This window comes from Stegostoma tigrinum, chromosome 8, assembly GCF_030684315.1.
Source record: "Stegostoma tigrinum isolate sSteTig4 chromosome 8, sSteTig4.hap1, whole genome shotgun sequence".
NCBI classification, from domain to species: Eukaryota; Metazoa; Chordata; class Chondrichthyes; order Orectolobiformes; family Stegostomatidae; genus Stegostoma; species Stegostoma tigrinum.
The window spans coordinates 77,037,010-77,059,055 of NC_081361.1; the positions used below are offsets into that span (position 1 = coordinate 77,037,010).

The window sequence follows — 22,046 nt, forward strand, 5'->3', positions numbered from 1 at the left end:
ACAAAAAGATAAAAGATACTTGATAGCCTAATCATGCATGATTTGGTTCCACTGAATCAGTCTTCCTGATCCAGATGGCACAGGTAAAAGAAAATCTAGAATTGTTACTAACAATTCTCCTCATTTGAAAATCATTCTGAACATACATGATAATAAACCATTCTAAGTTGCTTTCTAATTTGCTATCTGGGATGCTGAAAGCCAGAAATTAACCTGACTGCACATTTTGGAATCTAACATGCAAGACTACTTCAGCTTTGGTTGACAAATCAAAATAATAGGGTTGTTACTGATCAGTACACATTCTGATTCATAACCGTCTGCACATGATTTGGTATTTCTTGAGATATCTATAGGGCTGTAAAGTGTAATGTTCAATTGATTCATTATGTATGATGAAGGAAAATAAGCAAAACAATGATATCGGTGTTAGAAAAAACAATTTTTTGTGGAACTTGTAGGGAAAGCTAGAAGGATTAGCTGGTGGATTACCAAACTTTTGAACTACATCTTTCTGTGCCAACAAGACTTGGAATGAGACATTAGCCAAGTAATCCACAAGACTTCCATATTTTTTCCACATTAAAGTTTCTACATAAATATACACTGATATTGTTTAGGAATTCTCAAGTTGGGTTCAGAATGCTATTACATTGAATTCCCCCTGCTGGATTTTAAATAGTGTAACAACATATTTTAAGTGACACTCATGTGAGATTGTTTGCATAATTGTAATTTTTATGAACCGGACTGTTAGCACTGCGTATTTTTTGCTGTAACACAAGTTGCACTAATTAACTTCTGTTTTTCCATAACATAATTATGGCACCATCCAAATAAACACCTTGTCTGCCAAAAAATTAAACTGCATTCATTTTGCTTGTTCAGAGATTTTAATGAACATTTTAAAAGAGGAACAAAAACGAAGTTGCTGAAATAGCTCAGCAGGTCTGGAAGCATCTGTGAAGGAAAAGACAGAGTTAATGTTTCGAGTCCGGTGACCCTTCCTCAGAACCAATGGATGCTATCACCACGACCAGGTTCTTTCCTGGAGTTAAGGAAAATAGAAGAAAATAAAAATGAGAAAAGAGAGAAAAAAGAAAATACATTTAAAGGAAGGTGGATAGAGCAGACAAGCCCAGGGCTCAGAAGCCCTATTCCACCACCAAGATGTTGACTGTGGGGGATTCTATGATGGTTGAAAGGCCAAATGTTTTCTCCATTCCTTCCCTTTTCTGAGTGCGTGCAGTTTAGCCCCTATAAACTGACGCAATACATTTCCAGTGATTAAAAAGAAACCAGTTAAAGGGGGATCATTTTCCTGCTTAGTCACAATAATCTTTTAACACATACATGATTGAATAAAATATGCTTCCATGACATTTGCATTAAGACACAGATCATGATTCAGAACAAAAAAGGTTACAGTGCGCCCCGACATTCAATTTGATTACAGGTTAAAATATCTCAAGAAGTCCCAAACCCCACAATTGTGAGAAATCACAGATCAATACCTCAGCATTTGGATCAAGAAACAAAAGATCAGAAAAAGATTTTAGAACATTTTTAAAATAGTACATTCATGACTCACGTGGTTCCTGTCCCCATCCATGCAAATGTAACTTTCCAGCAGAATAGTAGAGAAATCCCAAGACCAGCATCAGACAAAGAGCCAGCAACAAATTGCGGACAGATCCCAGCAAACTCATTTTCACATTATTCCCAGAGTTCTACAGTACCTATTCAAAATAAAATCAACTAATTAACTCTGGTAAGAATGGAGGGAAAACTGTTAAGTCCACAATATCTAAACTTATACAAAATACTGATGTTGGAGATTTTTGTCTGAAAAAAGAAGTTCCCATCCAAACACAACATGTATAACAGTAACTGAAATACCACAACAGTAGTTTTCAAAAGGAAGCGGGTTATTATTTCTGCAGATTCCTGAGATTTAGTAGAAGAAACCACAGAAGCACAGGAACATTTTACAATTTACTTGATAGCAGGTAAAGATAGGTAGAGCAGGACAGTAAAGATTTGAATATTGAATCAAATAAATAAAGGTAACCACGTAACACACTCAGAGATAGTAAGAACTGCAGATGCTGGAGTCAGAGATGATAGCGTGGAGCTGGAGGAACACAGTAGGCCAGGCAGCATCAGAGGAGCAGGAAAGTTGGCATTCAGGTTTCTTCAGAAAGAACGGTCTTGATCCGAAACAGCAACTTTCCTGCTCCTATGATGCGGCGTGGCCTGCTGTGTTCCTCCAGCTTCACACACTGTATTATCACTTTGTGGCACACACTGATTTGAGAGGGAGAGCCTTTAAAGAACTGGTATAAATCTCCAACTAGCAGAAAGGAGAGTTGGTTCCTGAACTTTCTAGACTTGTGTCATTTACATATCTTGGAGGGGCTTTCTAGTCTTCACTGGAAATTTATCAGGAGTAGGGGATAGAGAAATTTGCTGCAGTCAGCCTCAGATTCAGTCAGACTTAAACTTTCAATATTTTGAAATGGTCTGTGATAATGAATCAAATTTCAAAGGCTCTTCAAATCTGAATATTAGGTGAATAAAATGTATCCCCAATATCCATTGCTACTCTGAGACTTAATACATACATTGGATGACGTAGTTCATGTTATTTAAAAAAAAATTACAGAAGGCCAAATACACACAGTCAGTACTGATTTTCTGCAGGAAGTGATAGGTAAATGGTATAAAATTATTTGGGAAATTCAAATTCTCCCTGATCACATTTCTAATTTTTTTGTGCTATCTCCACTGAAAAGAACTAGTCACAGTAAGAGTGAATGAATCACAAAAGTGATACAGTGCAGGATGCTACAATTTGGCCCATTGTCTCTGCACCATCTTTTCAAATGAGCATTATCTCATAGTTCCATTTTCTTGTTTTACCCCATAATCCTGCACATTGTTTCTATTCCAATAGCCATCAAGTACCCTTTTGAATGCATAGATTGAAAATACCTTCACCACATATCCAGGCAGTGTAGTTCAGACTTTAACAATTTCATAGAACATAGAACTTTACAGTGCAGAACAGGCCCTTCGACCCTCGATGTTGCGCCGACCTGCGAACTAATCTAAGCCCCTCCCCCCCTACACTATCCTACCATCATCCATATGCTTATCCAAGGACTGTTTAAACGCCCCTAATGTGGCTGAGTTCACTACATTGGCAGGCAGGGCATTCCACGGCCTTACCACTCTCTGAGTAAAGTACCTGCCTCTGACATCTGTCTTAAATCTATCACCCCTCAATTTGTAGCTATGCCCCCTTGTACAAGCTGAAGTCATCATCCTCGGAAAAAGACTCTCACTGTCCACCCTTTCTAATCCTCTGATCATCTTTCCTACCTACGTCCATCATCAGCACATTTGGATGCACTACAGTCTGCACCTTCATCCCACATCATTAACACACACTGTAAATAGTCAAGTGCTCAGCACCAATCCTTGTGAAACTCCACAGCCAATTTGCTAATCTGAAAGTTACACACTTATTTCCATTCTGTTTCCCATTAAGTTAAACAACCCTCTGTCCTTGTCAACCTGTAACCACCCAACATCCCAATTTCCTAACTTGCACAGTAACCTTTTATGCAGCACCTTATCAAATGTCTTACAAATCCAAACACGCTTCATCTGCTGGCTTGCCTTTACCCAATCTGCCTGTTACATCCTCAAAGAACTAATACATTCGTCATAAACAAATTTTCTTTCACAAAAGTGTTGACTCAGACTGACTGTATTACGCTTTTCTAGATGCCCTTTCTTATTCTTTATTGCTGTGGGGTCACGTGAGCTAGACCGGTCGGGATGGCAGTCTCCCTCCCCGAAGGACACTAGTGAACTAGATGGTTCCGCCAACAATCAAAGGATTGGGCCTAACCCTTCATCAGAAAAGGGGATGGGAGAGGATTCCGAAACAAATAGTTTTGCTATGTGAAAAAGCTTTTCCTCACATCACATTTGCTTCTTTTGCAAATTACTTCAAATCTGCACCTTCCCATTCACAATCCTTTTACAAGTGGGAACAGTTCCTCCCTAACTTCTCTGTTCAGCGCCTTCATGAATTTGGAAACTTCACTGAAATTTTCTCTATGCCTTCTCCTCTCCAAGGACAACAGTCCCAACTGCTTCAGTCTATTTTCATGATTGAAGTTTCTCATCCCTGAAACCATTCGCAAGCATCTTCTCTACTTTTACCAAAGCATTCAATCCTACCTCAGATATGGCATCCAGATCTGTATACAATACTCCAGATAATGTCAAATTCATGCCTTACACAAGTTCGCCATAACCTCCATGCCCTAGTACACTATTCCCTTTTCAACAAAGTCAGGTACTGTATTTATTAACTGCTCTCTTCACTTGTCCTGCCACCTTTAGTGGCATATGTGATACACCTCGATCTGTTAGCATCTGCACACCATTTACAGTAGTACAATTTACCTTATACTGTCTCTCCATAGTCTTCATACCAAAGTGTATTACTTCACACTCCTCAACTTCATTTGCCACCTATCCACCAATCTACCAACTTGTCAATATTCTTCTGAAGGAAGACACCACCCTTAAATAGTTTACGAGGCTTTCAAGCTTTGTTTCGTACACAAACTTTGAATTTGTTCCAAGTACACGAAGCTCTAACTCATTTATAATAATCATGTAAAGCAAGAGTCTAAGGAACTCATCTACAAACCATCAGCAGCCCAAAAAAAACCTACTTACCCTTACTCTATTTCTAAATACTCAACCAATTTTGTATCCAGATTATGAGTACACATTTTATTCCATGAACTCTAACTTGTTTTCACGACTCTGTTCAGCACTGTATTAAAAACACCTTTTGAGGGTCGAATGTAAACCATAATCAACATTACTTTCATCAGTCCTCTGATATCTCATCACAAATCTCCAGTAAAATACTTAAAATACCATTTTCCCCTCACAAAATCATTGTTTGCTTTCCCAAGCTGACTCACATATGCTCGTGCGACTGGTAATTCTACCCCAAATTATTGTTTCCATACCACTGACGTTAAATTGACTGGTTTGCAATTGCTGGGCTTATCCTTTTTGGAACAAATGTGGAATGCTTGCAATTCTCCAGAGCTCTGGTACCACTTCAGTCTAAGAAAGACTAAAAAATTATGACTGGTGTCTCCATAATTCCTTATCTCATTTCTTTCAAAGTTCTTAGATACATTTCGTCCTGCATCGGTGTCTTTAAGTACAGACAATCTATTCAATACCACATCAATTTTGAATCATTCTAGTGACTGAATTTTCTCCTTTATCACCATGACCGAGGTTACTTTGGTAAAGACAGGTGCAAAGTATTAATTTAAAACCTCAACCATGCCCTTTGCTTCAAGATTATATCCTCTTTGATCCCTGTTGAGCCGTACTCCTGTTTTTACCCTTTATGCACCATGGAAAACTTTAGGATTCTACTTTAAGTTAGTAGTCAGTTTCTTGGCATAGAGATAATGGGAACTGCAGATGCTAGAGAATCCGAGTTAGCAAAGTGTGGAGCTGGATGAACACAGCAGGCTAAGCAGCATCAGAGGAGCAGGAAAGCTGACGTTTTGGGCCTAGACCCTTCGAAGGGTCTAGGCCCGAAATGTCAGCTTTTGTACTCTTACGATGCTGCTTGGCCTGCTGTGTTCATCCAGCTCCACACTTTGTTATATCAGTTTCTTTACATAGTTCCCTTTTGTTTCTCTTTTTCTCACTTGTGCACTTCTCTTCTACATTTAGCCTGGTTAACAATGTGTTTTCTAAGTACACTTTTTCTTCACCATCTTAATTTCTGTCTGTTGTTTCATCCAGGGAGCTGTGTGTTTAACCTTCCTTTCCCTTTTTGAGGTAATCTACCTTACCATGGCCAAACCATCTTTTCTTTGAAGGTAGCCCTTTATTCAGCTACAGTTTTGCCTGCCAACCTTTGGCTCTAGTCTATCCATTCCAGGATCATTCTTGCCTAATTGAAGTCAGCTCATCCAACATTAATTCACACTCCAGATTGTTCATTGTTCTTTTCTACGGTCAACCTAAGCCTATGAAATAACAATTATGGTGCCCAAAATGTTCCCCTAACAATCGAATCTATTTAACCCAACTCATTCCAGGTTTAGAAAATGAAGATGATCCCAGTCACAGAATCTAAGCACATTTTCCACTGACACAGAATCAGGCAAATTAAAAACCATGCAGTACCTCAAACTACCTGAAAATGTGAGCAATTTAGCACCACTATGTAAGGTAAAGAACATGCCATTTAGCCCAATGTGATTTTTTAAAAATTCCTTTTTACCAAAGGTAATTATTGTTAACAGCACCAGCATTTATTACCCACCTCTGATTCCTAATAATAGGAATAGGAAAGGTTTGCAGGCACATGGGCCAACAGCAGGCAGTTGGGACTAATTTAGTTTGGGGAACATGGTCAGCATGGACTACTTGGATGAAGGGTTTGTTTCCATGCTGCTTGACTATAAGTAATAGCAATCTGGTTCCAAATCAGGATAGTGTGGGGCTTGGAAAGTATTCTACAGGCTGTATGGCCATGTGCCTGCTATCCTTGCCCTTCTAAGTGGTAGAAGTCTTAGATTTAAGACTGGGATCTATGTCCAAAACAAATCTTAATTTTAAAGTCAGCAACATAATTATCGTCGGATTTTCACATGCAGCAGTTATATAACTACAACTCATCCATACAGCTACGTACAAGTTATTGCTAAATCTAGCAGTTCTTCGCAGACGAAGATTTTATGAAGACTGCATTTATTAGCTGTAGGCCTACTGACTTGTCACACCTCTGCATGACAGACATCTCTATTACAATGGGTGCATATGAGGGTGTTGTCACCAATGGAGACAGTCAGATCTATCCTTCTCCAATTTTCTTTATCCTGGTCAATGCTCACTCAAAAGGTCCCAGTTGTGCTCCTAATGTAGTATGCCCTGGCATCACAAACCATATCATGCAATTCTCAGTGGAAATGGGCATAAGATGCCCCTGAAACATTTGCATGGGACTTCTCTATTCTTTTCAGGTGCAGTCAGCTCTCTGCACAGCATGAGCTTGGAGAGGCGACTATCACTCATCCAGGCAATGCGACTTGCCCAACAGCTTCTTTGCAGGGGCTAAACTTATTATGTGAGGTTGGCAGTTTCCAAACATGTGTGATGCAGTCTTGCCAGCAGATCTGAAGGACGAAAGTGCACTAAAAGAGCACACAGGTTAGCAGCACAGGGCCTATGTCAGTGCCATTCATAAGGGCGGTGAGGACTACCTTTTGGGCAGCAAGTTTGGTTTTTGCTCCAAGGAAATGGTTGCTCAATACTCATTTGTAGACCCAGCTGAATGTGCCATTTGCATTAGAAAGCCAATAGTCCACTTGCCTGTGGTAGTATCAAATGAAATGAAACTCCCCAAATCAGAATTTCTTGACAGCATTTAGTTCAGTTCCTTCAATATGAACTGTTTGGTGGCCTTTTTTTAAATGCAGTCTGATGAAGAATTTCAGTTTTCTCTACACAAATTTTAAGTCTGAAGAATCTGGTACCTCATTAAAATGCCCCATGATCCACTGCATGTAGTCCAGGATTGCAGAGTCATCACCAAAAGAAAGTTCATGGATGACTTTTACATGTGTCTGCGCCTGCAGACACACAAGGTTGAAAGGATCTCTCTCAGTCTAGAAGTGCCTGTACACTGCCAATAAAAGGAAAATTCTGTTGCCTGCTGCAGAACAATGTTGAAAAAGATGGTGACTACAGTTGAGGCCAGCCAACATCCCAGCTTCATGGAGATTTGGAAGAAACCTGGGGAGGTCTCTCGTGCTCAAATTAAATGTAATGACTTTCATGAAATTGTTCCACCATAGCCAGAAACATGTGTAGGTATTCAGGTTTTTCCAATGCTTTTCAAAAATCTCTCACTATTCAATGTTGAATGACATGGTGGGGTCTATGAAAGATATATACAGGTCTGTTTTGCTCATGTTTGTTTTCATATACTTGGGAGTGCAAATATAAACAACACACTAATTCAGTGCAAAAGTAGGCTATTTGGCCTCTCAGGCCTGCAGTGCCATTCAAGATGAACATGGCTGACCGTTTCAGCTTTGAATTTCACACTTCCATTTCTCCTTGAGAACATCTGACCACCTTCAGTGAGGATAGGCAAGAGCACCTCCTCCGCAAAAAACCTCAATACTGGCACCCCACAAAGCTGCGTATTCAGCCCTTTCCTGTACTCCCAGTAGACTCATGACTGTCTGGCCAAGTTTCTTCCTAACTCATTCTACAATTTGTCTGATGACAACACCATTGTCGCCCGGATCTCAAACAATGTCAAGTCAGAATTATAGAAAGCAGATGGTGTGCTTGGTTGCATGGTGTAAAAATAATAATCTCTCCCTTAACATCAGCAAAACTAAAGAGTTGGTCAGTGCCTTCAGGAAGCAAGGTGGATGGCACACTCCTAGCAATAATCAATGGAGCAGGTGTGGAGATGGTGGACAGCGTCAAGTTCCCTGGAGCAATAATCACCAACAATTTGTCCTGGACCACCCACGTTGATGAGACAGTCAAGAAGGCACAACAATGCCTCTACTTCTTCAGGATGCTAAGGGAATTTGCCAGGTCCACAAGAACTGCTTTACAGATGCACCATGGTAAGTATTCTATCTGGATATATCAAATTTTGATATGGCAACTCCTCTACCCAGGACCATAAGAAACTACACAGAGTTGTGAACAAAGCCCACACCATCATGCAATCCAATCTTCTACCCCTGGACTCAGTTTACACTTCGCACTCCTCAAAAACCCCTCCCACCCCAATTATAATCTCTTCCAAGCTTTGCTTGCCAGACAGAAGACACAAAAGCTTAAAACACACATACTGACAAGATCAAGCACAGTTTCTTACCCGCTGTTATTAGAAGTCTGAACAGACTTCAAATTTCAAATCTACTGCTGATCTTGCTTTTTGTGCACCTTCTCTGCAGCCGTAACATGGTATGCTTCACCCTGTTCTATCACCCAATGAACTTTCTTTGGCATGATCTGCCTGGACTGCACGCAGAATAAAAAACTTTTCACTGTACCTAGAAACGTGACAATAATAATTCACATCAAAAAGATCTTGCCTGACAAGAATCCATCCTCCTCTGCCTTAAAAATATTCAATGACCTCCACATCTAATACCTTCTGGGACAGAAGTTCCAACGTCATACAATCCTTGGAAAAGGTTTCTCCTCATCTGTCCTGAAGGCCCAATTTTTGAAGTGTCTCACAATCCTACAATCCCTACAATGCAGAAAGAAACCATTGAGCACATTGTGTCTCCAGCAATACTCTGAAGACCGTCCAACCAAACCGTCCCTGTAATGCCGCACTTCCCATGTCTAATGCACTTAGTCTGCACATCCCTTGACACTACGGGGCAATTTTACATAATCAATCCACGCACACTGTGGTAGGAAACTGGAGCACTGGTAGAAATCACATGCAGACACTGACAGACCATGCAAACTCCACAGTTACCCATGGTTGGAATGACACCTGGATCCCTGGTGCTGAGGGAGTAGTGTCAACCATTGAGCTACCACACCACTAGCTAGTTATGGGCAAAAAACATTCTAAGTCCACCTTTTCAAGACCTTTTAGGATCTTACGTACTTCAGTCATGTCACCCACTACTCTTCTGGAAATAAGTCCAATCTGTTCAACCTTTTCACTTGAGACCAGTTCCCACTCCAGATATCAATCCAGTAAACTTTTAAACCACCACCAACACAAATGCATCTTTCCTTAAATGAGGAGACTGCAACAACAGCATACATTACTGGAGATGTATCTCACTAATGTCCTAAGGAACTGAAACAGAGCATCCTTACTTTTACATTCAATTTCTCCTGTAATAAATGATAGCATTCCATGAGCTTATTTTTAAATTATTTGTTGTACCTACCTAATAAATGCATGCCTATCTCGCATTGGGGAGGTGGTGTTGAGGCAGAAATGTCACTTCAATGTCAATGTCAATTCAAAACCTCCAAAGACAGATGGTTAAATCTGGCTTCATTAAGAATCTGGAATTTTAAAAAGGCTAGCCTAAAGGCAATTTTGCAATCATAGATTATTGCCTTTGCAGTTCCACTTCCTAATTTAGCTCATAATTTCTCATATCCTGTCAACTGAACATCTTAATTCAGAAACTACTGGAGAATTCTCTCTCATAAGTTTATAAACTTCTCAGGGCCCCTCTCAATCTCCTACACTCTAGTGAAAAAAGTCCCAGCCTATCCAGTTTTTCCCCCTCAATAACTTAAGCCATCCATACATGGCAACAATCTGGTAAAACTCTCTGAACCTTCTCCATCTTGATAATATCCTTCCTATAAGTGGACGACCTGAACCGGACACAGTATTCCAGAACAGGCCTCACCAAAGTCTGATACAACCTCAAACAAGACTTCCCAACTCCTATACTCAAAAGACTAAACAATGAAGGGAAGCATGCCAAACGGTTCATCACCCTGTCCATACATGACTCAAACTTCAAAGAATTATGTACCTGCACCCCTAGGTCCCTCTGTTCTATAACACTACCCAAGGCCCTATCATTAATTGTAAGTGCACTATCCTTGTTTGTTGTAACGATACCTCACATTTATCCAGATTTAACTCCATCTACCATTTTTCAGCCCATTGACACTTTCGATCAAGATGACTGTAAACTTAGAAAACCTTCTTCACTGTCGAGGAATCAGCTAAGGCTTTTCTATATTGTCTACCACAAACTTGTATCGCTACTAGTCAGTATACACTTTGGAATTCTGAGTTTTGCATGCTAGGAGATTACCTAATGTTTCTCCTGAATGTCTCCTTAATTGAAGTTGGATTCCCAGCAAGATGGTAATGGACAACCATGGTCTTGTGCTGGGCCATGAGATTACAGCTTTATGGCTGAATACCCTTCTGCTGCTGAGGGACCACAGTGTTCATGTATGTCCACTTCTGAATTCCTAGATCTGATGAAAATCTAAAAATCCTATTTGGCAAAATGGTCAACATACAATACGATGGTGGGTCGGGACTAGGTAATAGTCATTCTTGTCAATATTGTGACAAACTGATGCATCTATCAAAGATAAATTGGTGAGAACGTGATCAAGTAAGTATTTCCCTTGTTGGTTACTTCACCACCTGCTACAGGCCAGCATTCTTGATTACTTTCTCTTCTGCATGGACACTAGAAGAAGCTATACATACACACAGCTTAGGAGGGAACACAGTTGCTAGACTGAATCTGCACTAAGTCTGCCCAGGTCTGTAAGCAACTGTTCTACCATGTCACTCTTGGTGATGGACACTGAAACAACGCCCCCCCAACACCCACCAAGAGTACAATATGTCATTGCCACCTTCATTGCTTTGTCCAATTGGTGTTCACCACGGAGGAGTGTTGATTCATCATCCACGGGAGGGAAAGGGCTGCATAGGTGGTAATTAGCAGGAAGTTTCCTTGTCAGTGTTTCACCTGATGCCATGAGTCAATGCTGAATTCTTCCAAGACATATCCCACCTGGCTAAATACTATCATGTCAAAATCTCCAGTGGAACATAACGTATCCAGGGTGTGTTGAACACTGTAGAGTAAAATTCCATCAGTTACACCACAGTTTGAGAACAGTGTGAACTACCAGTCACCCTATTAGATTAGTTTTTTGTAAGATTACCTACAGTGTGGAAACAGACCCTTCAGCCCAATAAGTCACACCGCCCCTTGGAGCATCCCACTCAACCCATCCCCCTATAACCCACACACCCTGAACACTATGGACAATTTAGCATGGCCAATCCATCTAGCCTGCACATCTTTAGTCTATGGGAAGAAATCGGAGCACCCAGAGGAAATCCATGCAGACACTGGGAGAATGTGCAAACTCTTCCAGCCTCAGGCGACTGTCTGTGTATTGAACTGGGGTGCCTGGTGCTGTGAGGTTGCAGTGCTAACCACTGAGACACTGTGCCCGCCTAAAATGATTACAGGAAGGGCAGATTAAAGTGGTCAGAGGAAATTCACAAGGATCTTTTCAGAACTGGAAAATGGCAACAGGCAGGAATGATTGGGCAGAATGGGGTTGTTTTACTTGGATCAGAGGTGACAGAGTAAAGATTTTATTGGCACGTACATGGTTGAGAGAAGCTGACGTCCCTTACCAGGGGTATTACTGACTCAAACAATAGACTCAAAATGATGAGTTGAAGGATTAGAGGAAAATAACAGAACTTGTTTTCCAGCCAAAGGTGGTTGGAGGCTCAAAACAAAGTGGCTGGAAAAACTCAACAGGTCTGGCTCCATTTACAAAAACAAAATCAGTTAATGTTTTGGGTCCAGTGACCCTTTCTCTGAACTGGGAGATAGACGTCTCGCCTTTTGAGAGGGTAGGAGAGACTGGAACCCTAAACAGATTTTTAAAAGGTGTTTGGATATACACCAGAAGTTCTGGAACCTCTAGGAATATGAACAAAGTGCTGGAAATGGAATCAGGCTTATTGATTCATCGTTAGGTCAAAATTAGCATAACCAGCAGAGTGGCCTCCTTCAGTGTCAGAAATGTTCAAAATATCAAAAAAGGAGGAAACATGTTTGAATGTGAAGACAGGGCAAATCAGTGGAAGTCTATCATCTGTTCCATAGGGATAGACAACAAATGCTGTAGTTGATTCACTCGCTGAACTGGTTCATTGGTTCAGACGTTTCATTACCCTGGTGGGTAACATCATCAGTGCAGCCTCCGAGGAAACACTTGTGTTTTCCCACCTGGTATTTAAATTGTGGGATCCGTTGGATCTGATTACCTCATTTCCGGTTTTCCTTTGCGGTGGTGTCTACCTAGGCTCTAGTTCTATGTGTTTGTTGATGGCCTTCTTGGTGGAGGACCAGGCCTCTAGGAACTCCCATGCTTGTGTTTGGCCTGTCCTAGGATCCTGGTTTTGTCCCAATCGAACTGGTGGTTCTCCTTATCAGTGTATGAGGTATGGTAACATGTTAGGGCATGCAGTATCCTCGTCGTCGTTCGTGTGATAGGTATCGTCGGATCCAGTTGTTCAGGTATCTGTGGTCCTTAAATACTCAGAGAAGGGGCTCTTCTTTTGTTGTAGTTCCAGGTTGCTATTCAGGTTGTTATCACTCATTTAAATAGTGTTTTTATGCAACTTTGTTTGTGGGGTCAGGATGGTTACTGTTGAAATTCAGTACTTGGTCAGTGTGTGTGGCTTTTCGGTGTACCTTCGTCAGGAATTCCCTATTTGCCCTGTGTTCTACCATGACATCCAAGAATGGGAGCTATTTGTTCTCTTCTTCTTCCCTGGTGAATTTGATGCTGGTGAGTGTTGTTTATCAGTTTGTGCATCTCCTCTAGTTTGGTCTGTTTGTGACGAAAAAAGTGTCGTCCACGTATCAGATCTATAGTTTGGGTTGGGTATCCATCAAACGGACCAAACCAGGGGGGACATCGAGAACATATCCAAACTGACCACGAGACTCCTATGACCATTAGGCATCACAGTAGCACACAAACCCACATCAACCCTACACCGACTGCTAACTCAAACCAAAGACCGCTTACCCACTATGGACAGAACCAATGTTACATACAAAATTCCATGCAAGGACTGCAACAAACATTACATTGGACAGACAGGAAGACAACTAGCAACAAGAACACCAACTAACAACAAAAAGACACGACCAATACTCACTCATCTCCATCCACATGGATAAGCAAAATCACCAGTTTGATTGGAACAAAATCAGGATCCTAGGACAGGCCAAACAGAGACAAGCACAGGAATTCCCAGAGGCCTGATTCTCCACCAAGGCAGCCATCAACAACCACAGAGAACCAGACCCCAGGTATACACCATTGTGAAGGAAAACCAGAAATGAGGTAATCAAATCCAACAGACAACAGAGCCCACAGTTTAAATACCAGGCGGGAAAACACAACAGTGCTTCATCAGAGGCTGCAGTGATGACATTAGCCAGCAGGGTAATGAAACCTCTGCAAACCAAGGAACGAACTTAACAAACAAACCAACCACAGAATCCACAACCTATGCTGCAAACCTACTCAAGAACCTTATAGATAATAAATGCGGACCTAACCAGTGATGGCCACACCTAATGAATGAATAAAGGAGGGCCGACACAAATATGGATGGATCAAATGTTGTAATTTTTGTAATCATTCTGTATTGAAGACCCCTTGAAAGACATTCCGAGGGTAACTCAGGCACAGAATGTCTGCTGGATGGGAAACTTTAATGTCTATCAAAAGGAGTGGCTCCCAGGCACAACTGATCAAGTTGCCAAGGACATGATCACACCAGTGTGAAAAGTACTGAAAGAAGTAACAAAAGGGATGACACAAATGTTGGTGGAGTTGTGGACAGCATGGAGAGCTGTTGCAGGTTGCAACGGGACATTTGACAGGATGCAGAGCTGGGCAAAGAAGTGGCAGATGGAAATTCAATGCAGAAAAGTTTCAGGTGATTAATTTTGGGAGGTCAAATTTGAATGCAGAATACGGGTTAATGGCAGGATTTGCAGCAGTGTGGAGGAACAGAGGGGTCTCGAGGTCCACGTCCATAGAACCCTCAAAGTTGCTACCCAAGTTGATAGGGTTGTGAAGAAGGCGTATGGTATGTTGGCTTTCATTGGCAGGGGAACTGAGTTTAAGAGCAGCGCGCTTAGAGCTGCTGCTCTATAAAACTTGGGTTACACCAAACTTGGAATATTGTGTTCAGTTCTGGTCATCTCCTTACAGGAAAGATGTGGAAGCTTTAGAAGGTGCAGAGGAGATTTACGAGGATGCTGCCTGGACTGGAGGGCAGGTCTTATGAGGAAAGGTTGAGGAAGCTAGGGCTTGTTCCATTGGAGGAGAGGTGATTTGATAGAAGTGTACAAGATGATGAGGCATAGATACAGTGGATAGTCACAGACTTTTTCCCAGGGCCGAAATGACTACTACAAGGGGGCAAAATTTTAAGGTGACTGGAGGAAGGTCTGCGGGAGATGTTAGATGCAAGTTCTTCACACACAGCCTCATAATTAGCACATCAAATCAAAGTACTACAATCCTATCATAAACAAGCATGAACAGTGGTGGACACTGAAACAACTGAGGGAAGGGGTTTCAAGAACACGGTCATTAACCAACAGCAGTAGGGAAGAAGAAAGAAAGGAGTTGTACTACAGCTTCACAAACATCTGACGCCAACGACTTCTCTTCAATGCAACCAGGTCAGTGGCTGCATAGTATTTCAGCAACACTTCGTTTACAAAAACAGTTTTAAATGACTTGCAGGTATAATAATCTTAAAGTATTCAGGCACTTCTTAACTTATTATTACTCAATTTTTCATTTCAATGAGTCTGCACTGTCGGGTTACAACAAAACATTCGCAAACGTGGCTTGCAGGAGTAAATTCCAAAAACCATCCCCTCCCTACATCAGCGACAAGTATATTCTTGTTGCTGCCACACGGGGAATGTCGATGGGTGTCAGAACAAAGCCTGCAACTTGACTGGGAAACACTGCAAATTTCGGCTATATATCCAACTGGAGGTCAATACCCTGGAGAATATCATATGGCCATTAAATCTGGAGTCAATCGAAGAACGCTTATGCAGATATCCGTACTGTATTTAACCTCATTGAAACAACACTGACATGGTCTGCACACGATTATATCACAACCTACCGAATCTTAAACGGGTCAACATGTAGCCTCACGGTGATAAATAAACTGAAGTTACATCATCGACGTAAACAACCTTTCTTAATGAAGGGAAAATCGAAAGGTAAGCAAATCTAAAACACTGTACTCATCAATATCACTTTAATTTACAGGTTTATACTCAGCCTTTTGCCTCTAGCCGTTAGCAATTAATCCTCAAAATTAAAAAAGCGCTGGGTCGAGGTGCAATTGGTACTTGTACCTACCACACTCCGGAATTTAATCAAAATGCTTCTGTGCCCAGCCCATTGCTTAAACAGATAGTCGAGCACCAACATCACAAACATCGACAACACTTGCAGCCAAGAGCCACTCGACGTACCGTCCGATAAGGTATTAATCCCAAGGCCGTGGCTGCTCATTGCTGTTTAATACTTGACAGATCAGTCGAGTACTCATCACACCAAGGGCTGGAGCACACATAGCAACCGCTGGCTGATGTGGGTTGGGGGATGGGGATGGAGGTGGTCGCCATTCATTAGCGTACCAAAATTCAAAAGTTTTCCTACCTCCTGGTTTACATTTCTACCTGTCATCCCTTCTCCCCACCCTTACTAAACGTTTTCGTTAAAATCGGGAACCACCTCCCCTTCGTCCCACATCCCCCGACCCCATGCTACATTTGTCCGTTACGCTACAATAAAACACTCCGGTGCGTGTCATGCATCCAATACCGCGCGTGCGTATTCAGTTCCGCGGCGCTTGCGTTACAGCGCACGATCCAGTGAGGGGCCTGATTTCGCCTGCCTGCAGTCCTCAAAGTTGGTGCTATACCCGTCAACAAATTTCACTGGAAATTGGGGCGAGGTTTTTGCTTTGTTCTATTTTCTTCCTTCTCCTTTGTACCTGTGGTCATTTGTTCGCCGTCGAATCGCATCCACCCCCATCCCCCTGCTCAGATTTTCTTCCGTTAGCTTTCCCACGGCCACTTGGCTTCTACGCACAAATCCCTCCCCCTCTTGCCCCCCACCCCGCACAGCGGCACAGTGGAATGAGGAATCCGAAGCCTGCGCAGTCCTGTGTTGATTCTAATACGGACGGCATCCAACGCCTCTGACACCAATGAGTGACGCTCCGGCGCCATTTTGGTAAAGGATAACTTATACCAACTGTCAGTTGCAGTAGATTTCTGATACCTGGTGGCCCTGTTTAACTTGGTGAAGACCGCTTCCTCGAGTAATTTTGCCAACTGATGATTGATTTTATTGTTTGAATGAAATCCACTCTAAATTGGCAATCACTGTTTTTCTTTCGTGACCTCTAACATTGTTTACTAATCTTTTGCATATGCCTTCTGGTAAACCATTATCCTCACCAGCCCTTGTGTAACCTCAGAAGCTTCAGCATGTTACACGTAATTTAACCCTGAATTCATGCTGATTTTCCTTAATTAACTTAAATTTGCTCAGGTCACCACTGCAAAAAGCGACAATGTCCATTTTGACAAAATTGGCACAGTGCAGGCACACTAGGCTACTATTGAGTCATTTTCTCAGGTCTAGGAAATCATTAATTGCATCTGTGTAACATACTAACTAGTAACTTCCACAAATGAAAAGGTTTCCACTCACTGAAAGTTGAGATTGTGTGTGACCATAAGTGAATCTTGACCACTCTCATCAGTTGTGATCATTCCACCATATTATAGGAGTTCCAGGTGCTGGTTCTCATCATCCCACATCTAAGCACCTTGTGTGGCTGCGAGTGGATAAAACCTGCACCATTTTGATTTAGCCCCTAGCCGTCTCACTACCGTTCCCTCCTCTTTGATGATTTGCATTGCCGTCTACAGGCTTTGCATATTAAGTAATCAACTGGAAAATATGGTGTTTTACTGGTAGTGGTTAATAGATGAAAAAAAAAGTTACCACAGGTGATTTTATGATAGTAAAGAAAAATGTTCAGTTATGCACTAGAGCACTTCTACAAAATCCAAAAAAGCACTATGACTAGATCTATCTAGTAATACATTCTTGTATTGAACAGATGAATTGCACCTCAAAAATGTGTCTTGGTTGCCTGGGTGTTACCCTTCTGTACAAGCCTGTCAGTGTGTCTCGCACTCAAATGCAAAGCTTGTTAGAGAAATTCAGCAGAACAGTCATATCAGACTCCAAATATTAACTGTTTCTTTCCCATAGATGCTGCCAGACTTCTTCAATGTGTCCTGCATTCTCTGTGTTTGTATCAAAGTTTCAGCATTAGCAGTATTTTGCATTTGTTAGGGCAGCATGCAATGTGGTTTGTTTTGCTACATACTGCACAGTATAACTGTACAAAGAAGCCTGGAGCTGGATGAAGTAAAGAATCTGCTACCCAACTCTTCCTCTGACGAAAAATAAAAGTCAAAGGTGTTGCTGCAGATGCATTTGGACCTAGGATTTATGGTTGGCAGGCTAGCATGACCACAACATACATGCTGACTGAGCAGTTCTTAATATGAATGCCTTTTAGCCCTCTCACAAATGGCTCTACAATTCATCCTCCATCAAAAAGCAAAATTATCCAGAACACACACCTGAATAATCTCCTTGCCCGCCAAAAACACTAAGAATGGAGTTTCTTCTGCCACCACTGCCTGACATCACAGACCTTGCAACAGCATCAAGCTCAGGCATTTGTTCACCATGAATAATATGAATTTCACTTTTCTCTCCAAACTTTAAAAATACACTGCCAGTCACTATCATGATGATTAATCATAGCCAGATTATTCAATAACAAAAGAACGTCAACAAAGTGACCTATCAAGCATTGGTAACACCACGTTGCCTTGTGCTCGTGCTCGTGCCTACAGTTTACTTTTCCTGTGGCTGGGGAAGAGATGGAAGTAGCCTTTTGCATTGTATCTGCATAAGGCTGAATGCCTGTCCACACCATGGAGGTGCCCACATGGGCTTCTCCATAGGCTGCTGCACCTGTGTCATTGTAAGCGAAGGCATTATCACAGAACCTTTACTGGGATGGTGCTGAGTTGAAGGGGCCAAGGATGTAAGGAATGACAAAAAAACAACTTGAAGAACTGCAGATGCTGGAAATCAGGAAATAAAAAGCAAAATTTGCTGGAAAATCTCAGCAAGTCTGGCAGCATCTGTGAAGAGAAATCAGAGTTGACATTTCAGGTCCAATGACACTTCTTCAGAACTCAAGGGATGGTTCCCTCATTAACCACTATGAATACCCCAACATTTGTAGAAGTACCTTACCTGCTGGATGAGACCACCAGCTGAGACACAGCTGGTATCCACCTCATGCATCTCTGTGCCAGTGACAATAAGTGTTCCATGTTGCAGAGAGTCTCACTATTTCTGTGCATGTCAGCATGCTGTTCTTGTATACACAATGTATAGCATATGACTCTTCAAGAGCAGTTGAAATACTTGATTTCCTGAACTATGAGAGAGCTCAGACACTTCATTGTCACTCTATTGCCTGCCCATGGCTTTGCAATGCCTCAGGACTCTGACATATGGGGGATTATCTGCTTCTAATAACAAAAGCTGTCATTGTCTTGACATGCAAGACCAAGCATCTTCACAAGGTGAAGCAAGGTCTACCTGTCGTCTGACAGGTCTGCCACAGCTGATTCTGTTACACTGCTCTCTTGCTCATGTATTGTACTGCTTACACAGTGTTCCGTCCTTTAATGTTGATTCAGGGCCAATCAAAGTTACTGTGACTGAGTTGGTGGATGATGGCAGTATGACGTGATTGACAGTCCAGGTATGTAAAGTCACTCACTGCCCAAGCACAACCTATCCGCTAGATGACAGCAGCCAGTTCACAATCAGCATGCACTTCACTAAAGAATAGAGCTGTCAAATGGCCTCAACATTATTGCCTCCCATCTTATCACTACTGACGGGCTGCCATGATAGCACTCATGCAACACCAAGCACTGCCACTTCCATTGGTGTTGAGTCATGATGGTCAGCCATATTTAACTACTACTCAGTAGATCTTCTACTAGTTGTGCATTTGTTTTTTTCTGAAGGATTAGAAAACAAAGGTATACAAAGTGGGTTGACCTATTCCAGCATGGTCTTGATATAGTTCTTGAAATAATTGACAGGGATTCTATCATTCTATGAATATGTTGTGCTCCTGTAAGATACTACCTTCTCAGTTGTGTGCTCTTGGGTTTCCTTGACATATCTAGCACATCTAATTTACACCTCCTTGTCTATGAAACACAAAAACATGAGCAAATGTTACTTCTGCAAATCATGCATAGGCAAGTGTCAAAATACTACAATGAAAACATAAAAAAGAAAATAAACAAAAATAATTTCAAATTAATGAAACCGATATTAAGCAATAGCCAATGTTTTCTCCATAAATTAAGTTGTTTAATTCACTCGTGGAACACGGGTATTGCTGGCTGGCCCTTGAAAAGTTGGTGGTGAGCTTCCTTCTTGAACTGCTGCAGTCCATTTGCTGTAGATCCACAATGCCCTTAGGGAGGGAATTTCAGGCTTCTGATCCAGCAGCTGTGAAGGAATGGCAATGTATTTCCCAGTTAGGAGGGTGAGTGGCTTGGAGCATAACTTCTACTTTTGTCCTTTTTGATGATAGTAATCATGGGCTTGGAAGGTGCTGTCTTAGGATCTTAGGTGAATTTCTGAAGTGCGCTGTAGATAGTGTACACTGCTGCCTCCATAGTGTCAGTGGTAGAGGGATTAGATGCTTATGGTTGTGGTCCCAATCAAAAAGTCTGCTTTGGGCTGGATGGTATTCAGTTTCTTGGGTGTTATTGGAGCGGCACTCATTGAGGCAAGTGGGGAGTATTCCATCACACACCTGACTTGTGCTTTGTGGATGGCAGACAGGCTTTTAGGATTGTAGCGAAAATTTGTAGCTTGGGTTATGGATGTGGTTGTTCATTTGCTCACCGAACCAATTGTTCTGAGGTGTGCAGATGTTTGATTAGATTAGATTCCCTACAATGTGGAAACAGGCCCTTCAGCCCAACAAGTCCACACCGCCTCTTGGAGCATCCCACCCACACCCATCCCCCTATAACCCACACAGCCCTGAACACTATGCGCAATTTAGCATGGCCAATCCACCTAGCCTGCACATCTTCGGATGTGGGAGGAAACCGGAGCACCCAGAGAAAACCGACAGGGAGTGGGTTTTCTACAATATCCAAGACACAGGGAGAACGTGCAAACTCCGCACAGTTATCCGAGTTTGGAATTGAACTCGGGTCCCTGGCACTGTGAGGCTGCAGTGCTAACCACTAAGCCACCATGCCGGCCAATACCAACAAGGAACATTTTGTTACCATTCTAGGCAACATCTTCAGTGCGACCTCTAATCAAAGCATTGGACTTCTGCTCCATTCCGAATTTATATGACCCTCTGGTGTATGGGTCTTGTCATTGCTGGTTCTGTTTTTCAGCAGCAGACTGCGTACGGGGTCTGTTTCTAAGTGTTTGTTAACGGAGTCCCACATTGAGAACCAGGCTTCCAGAAATTGGCTTGCATATCTGTTGTTTGCTTGACCCAGTTTAGTCACTTTGACCAAGTCAAGCTGATGCCATTCTTTGTCTGTGTGTATGAAGACAAGTGAATATTAGTTGTCAGAGATAATGGGAACTGCAGATGCTGGAGAATTCCAAGATAATAAAATGTGAGGCTGGATGAACACAGCAGGCCAAGCAGCATCTCAGGAGCACAAACTGCCAGCTGGAGTTTGTGTATCCTGGTCATCAGTTTCCTCCCCATTTGTCCAATGTAAAGTCTATTGCACTCGTTGCATGGGATTCTGTATATTGTGTTAGTCTTGTTTACTGTCAAGATGGGGTCTTTAGTCTTTGGTAACATTTCATGCAGTATTGAAATAGGTTTGTGTGCAATCATGATCCTATGCAGTCTAAGGAGTCTGCTTGTCATTTCTGATATACTTTTGATGTAGGGTACTGTTTTTTTCTGGCGTACCATGTCCTCTAAGTGTGGTTTGGTTTATAGGCAACAGCAGGTGAACTTCTTGGGGATCCGTTGTCTGTGATATGGCTCATTTAAATAGTGTCTTAATGCAGCTCCAGTCATAACTATCCCACCACACACAACTGAAGTTCAGGATTTGGTCCCTATGTGTGGCCTTCCTGTACAGTCTGGTCTGGATTTCGCCACTAATTAGTCTAACGTTAGTTTTGCTAAGGTCCCTTTATGCAGCTTTGAT

General features: G+C 41.9%; 1 protein-coding gene across 5 annotated transcripts in view; it reads right to left on the reverse strand.

Annotated features, from left to right (window-relative positions):
• LOC125456234 (CMP-N-acetylneuraminate-beta-1,4-galactoside alpha-2,3-sialyltransferase-like) overlaps window positions 1-22,046 on the reverse strand; it is a 543,155-nt gene that overhangs the window by 421,821 nt on the left and 99,288 nt on the right. For 2 of the 5 annotated variants that reach the window (XM_059647999.1, XM_059647995.1), the window contains exons 1-2: window positions 16,182-16,458; window positions 1,592-1,739 (exon numbers count right to left, since the gene is read on the reverse strand). In XM_059647999.1, the coding sequence (XP_059503982.1) occupies window positions 1,592-1,709 (118 nt within the window). In that variant the 5' untranslated portion in view covers window positions 1,710-1,739; window positions 16,182-16,458. Of the gene's footprint in view, window positions 1-1,591; window positions 1,740-16,065; window positions 16,144-16,181; window positions 16,459-16,705; window positions 16,800-22,046 lie in introns of those variants that run through there. The other 3 variants (XM_059647996.1, XM_059647997.1, XM_059647998.1) reach the window with 3 other exon arrangements.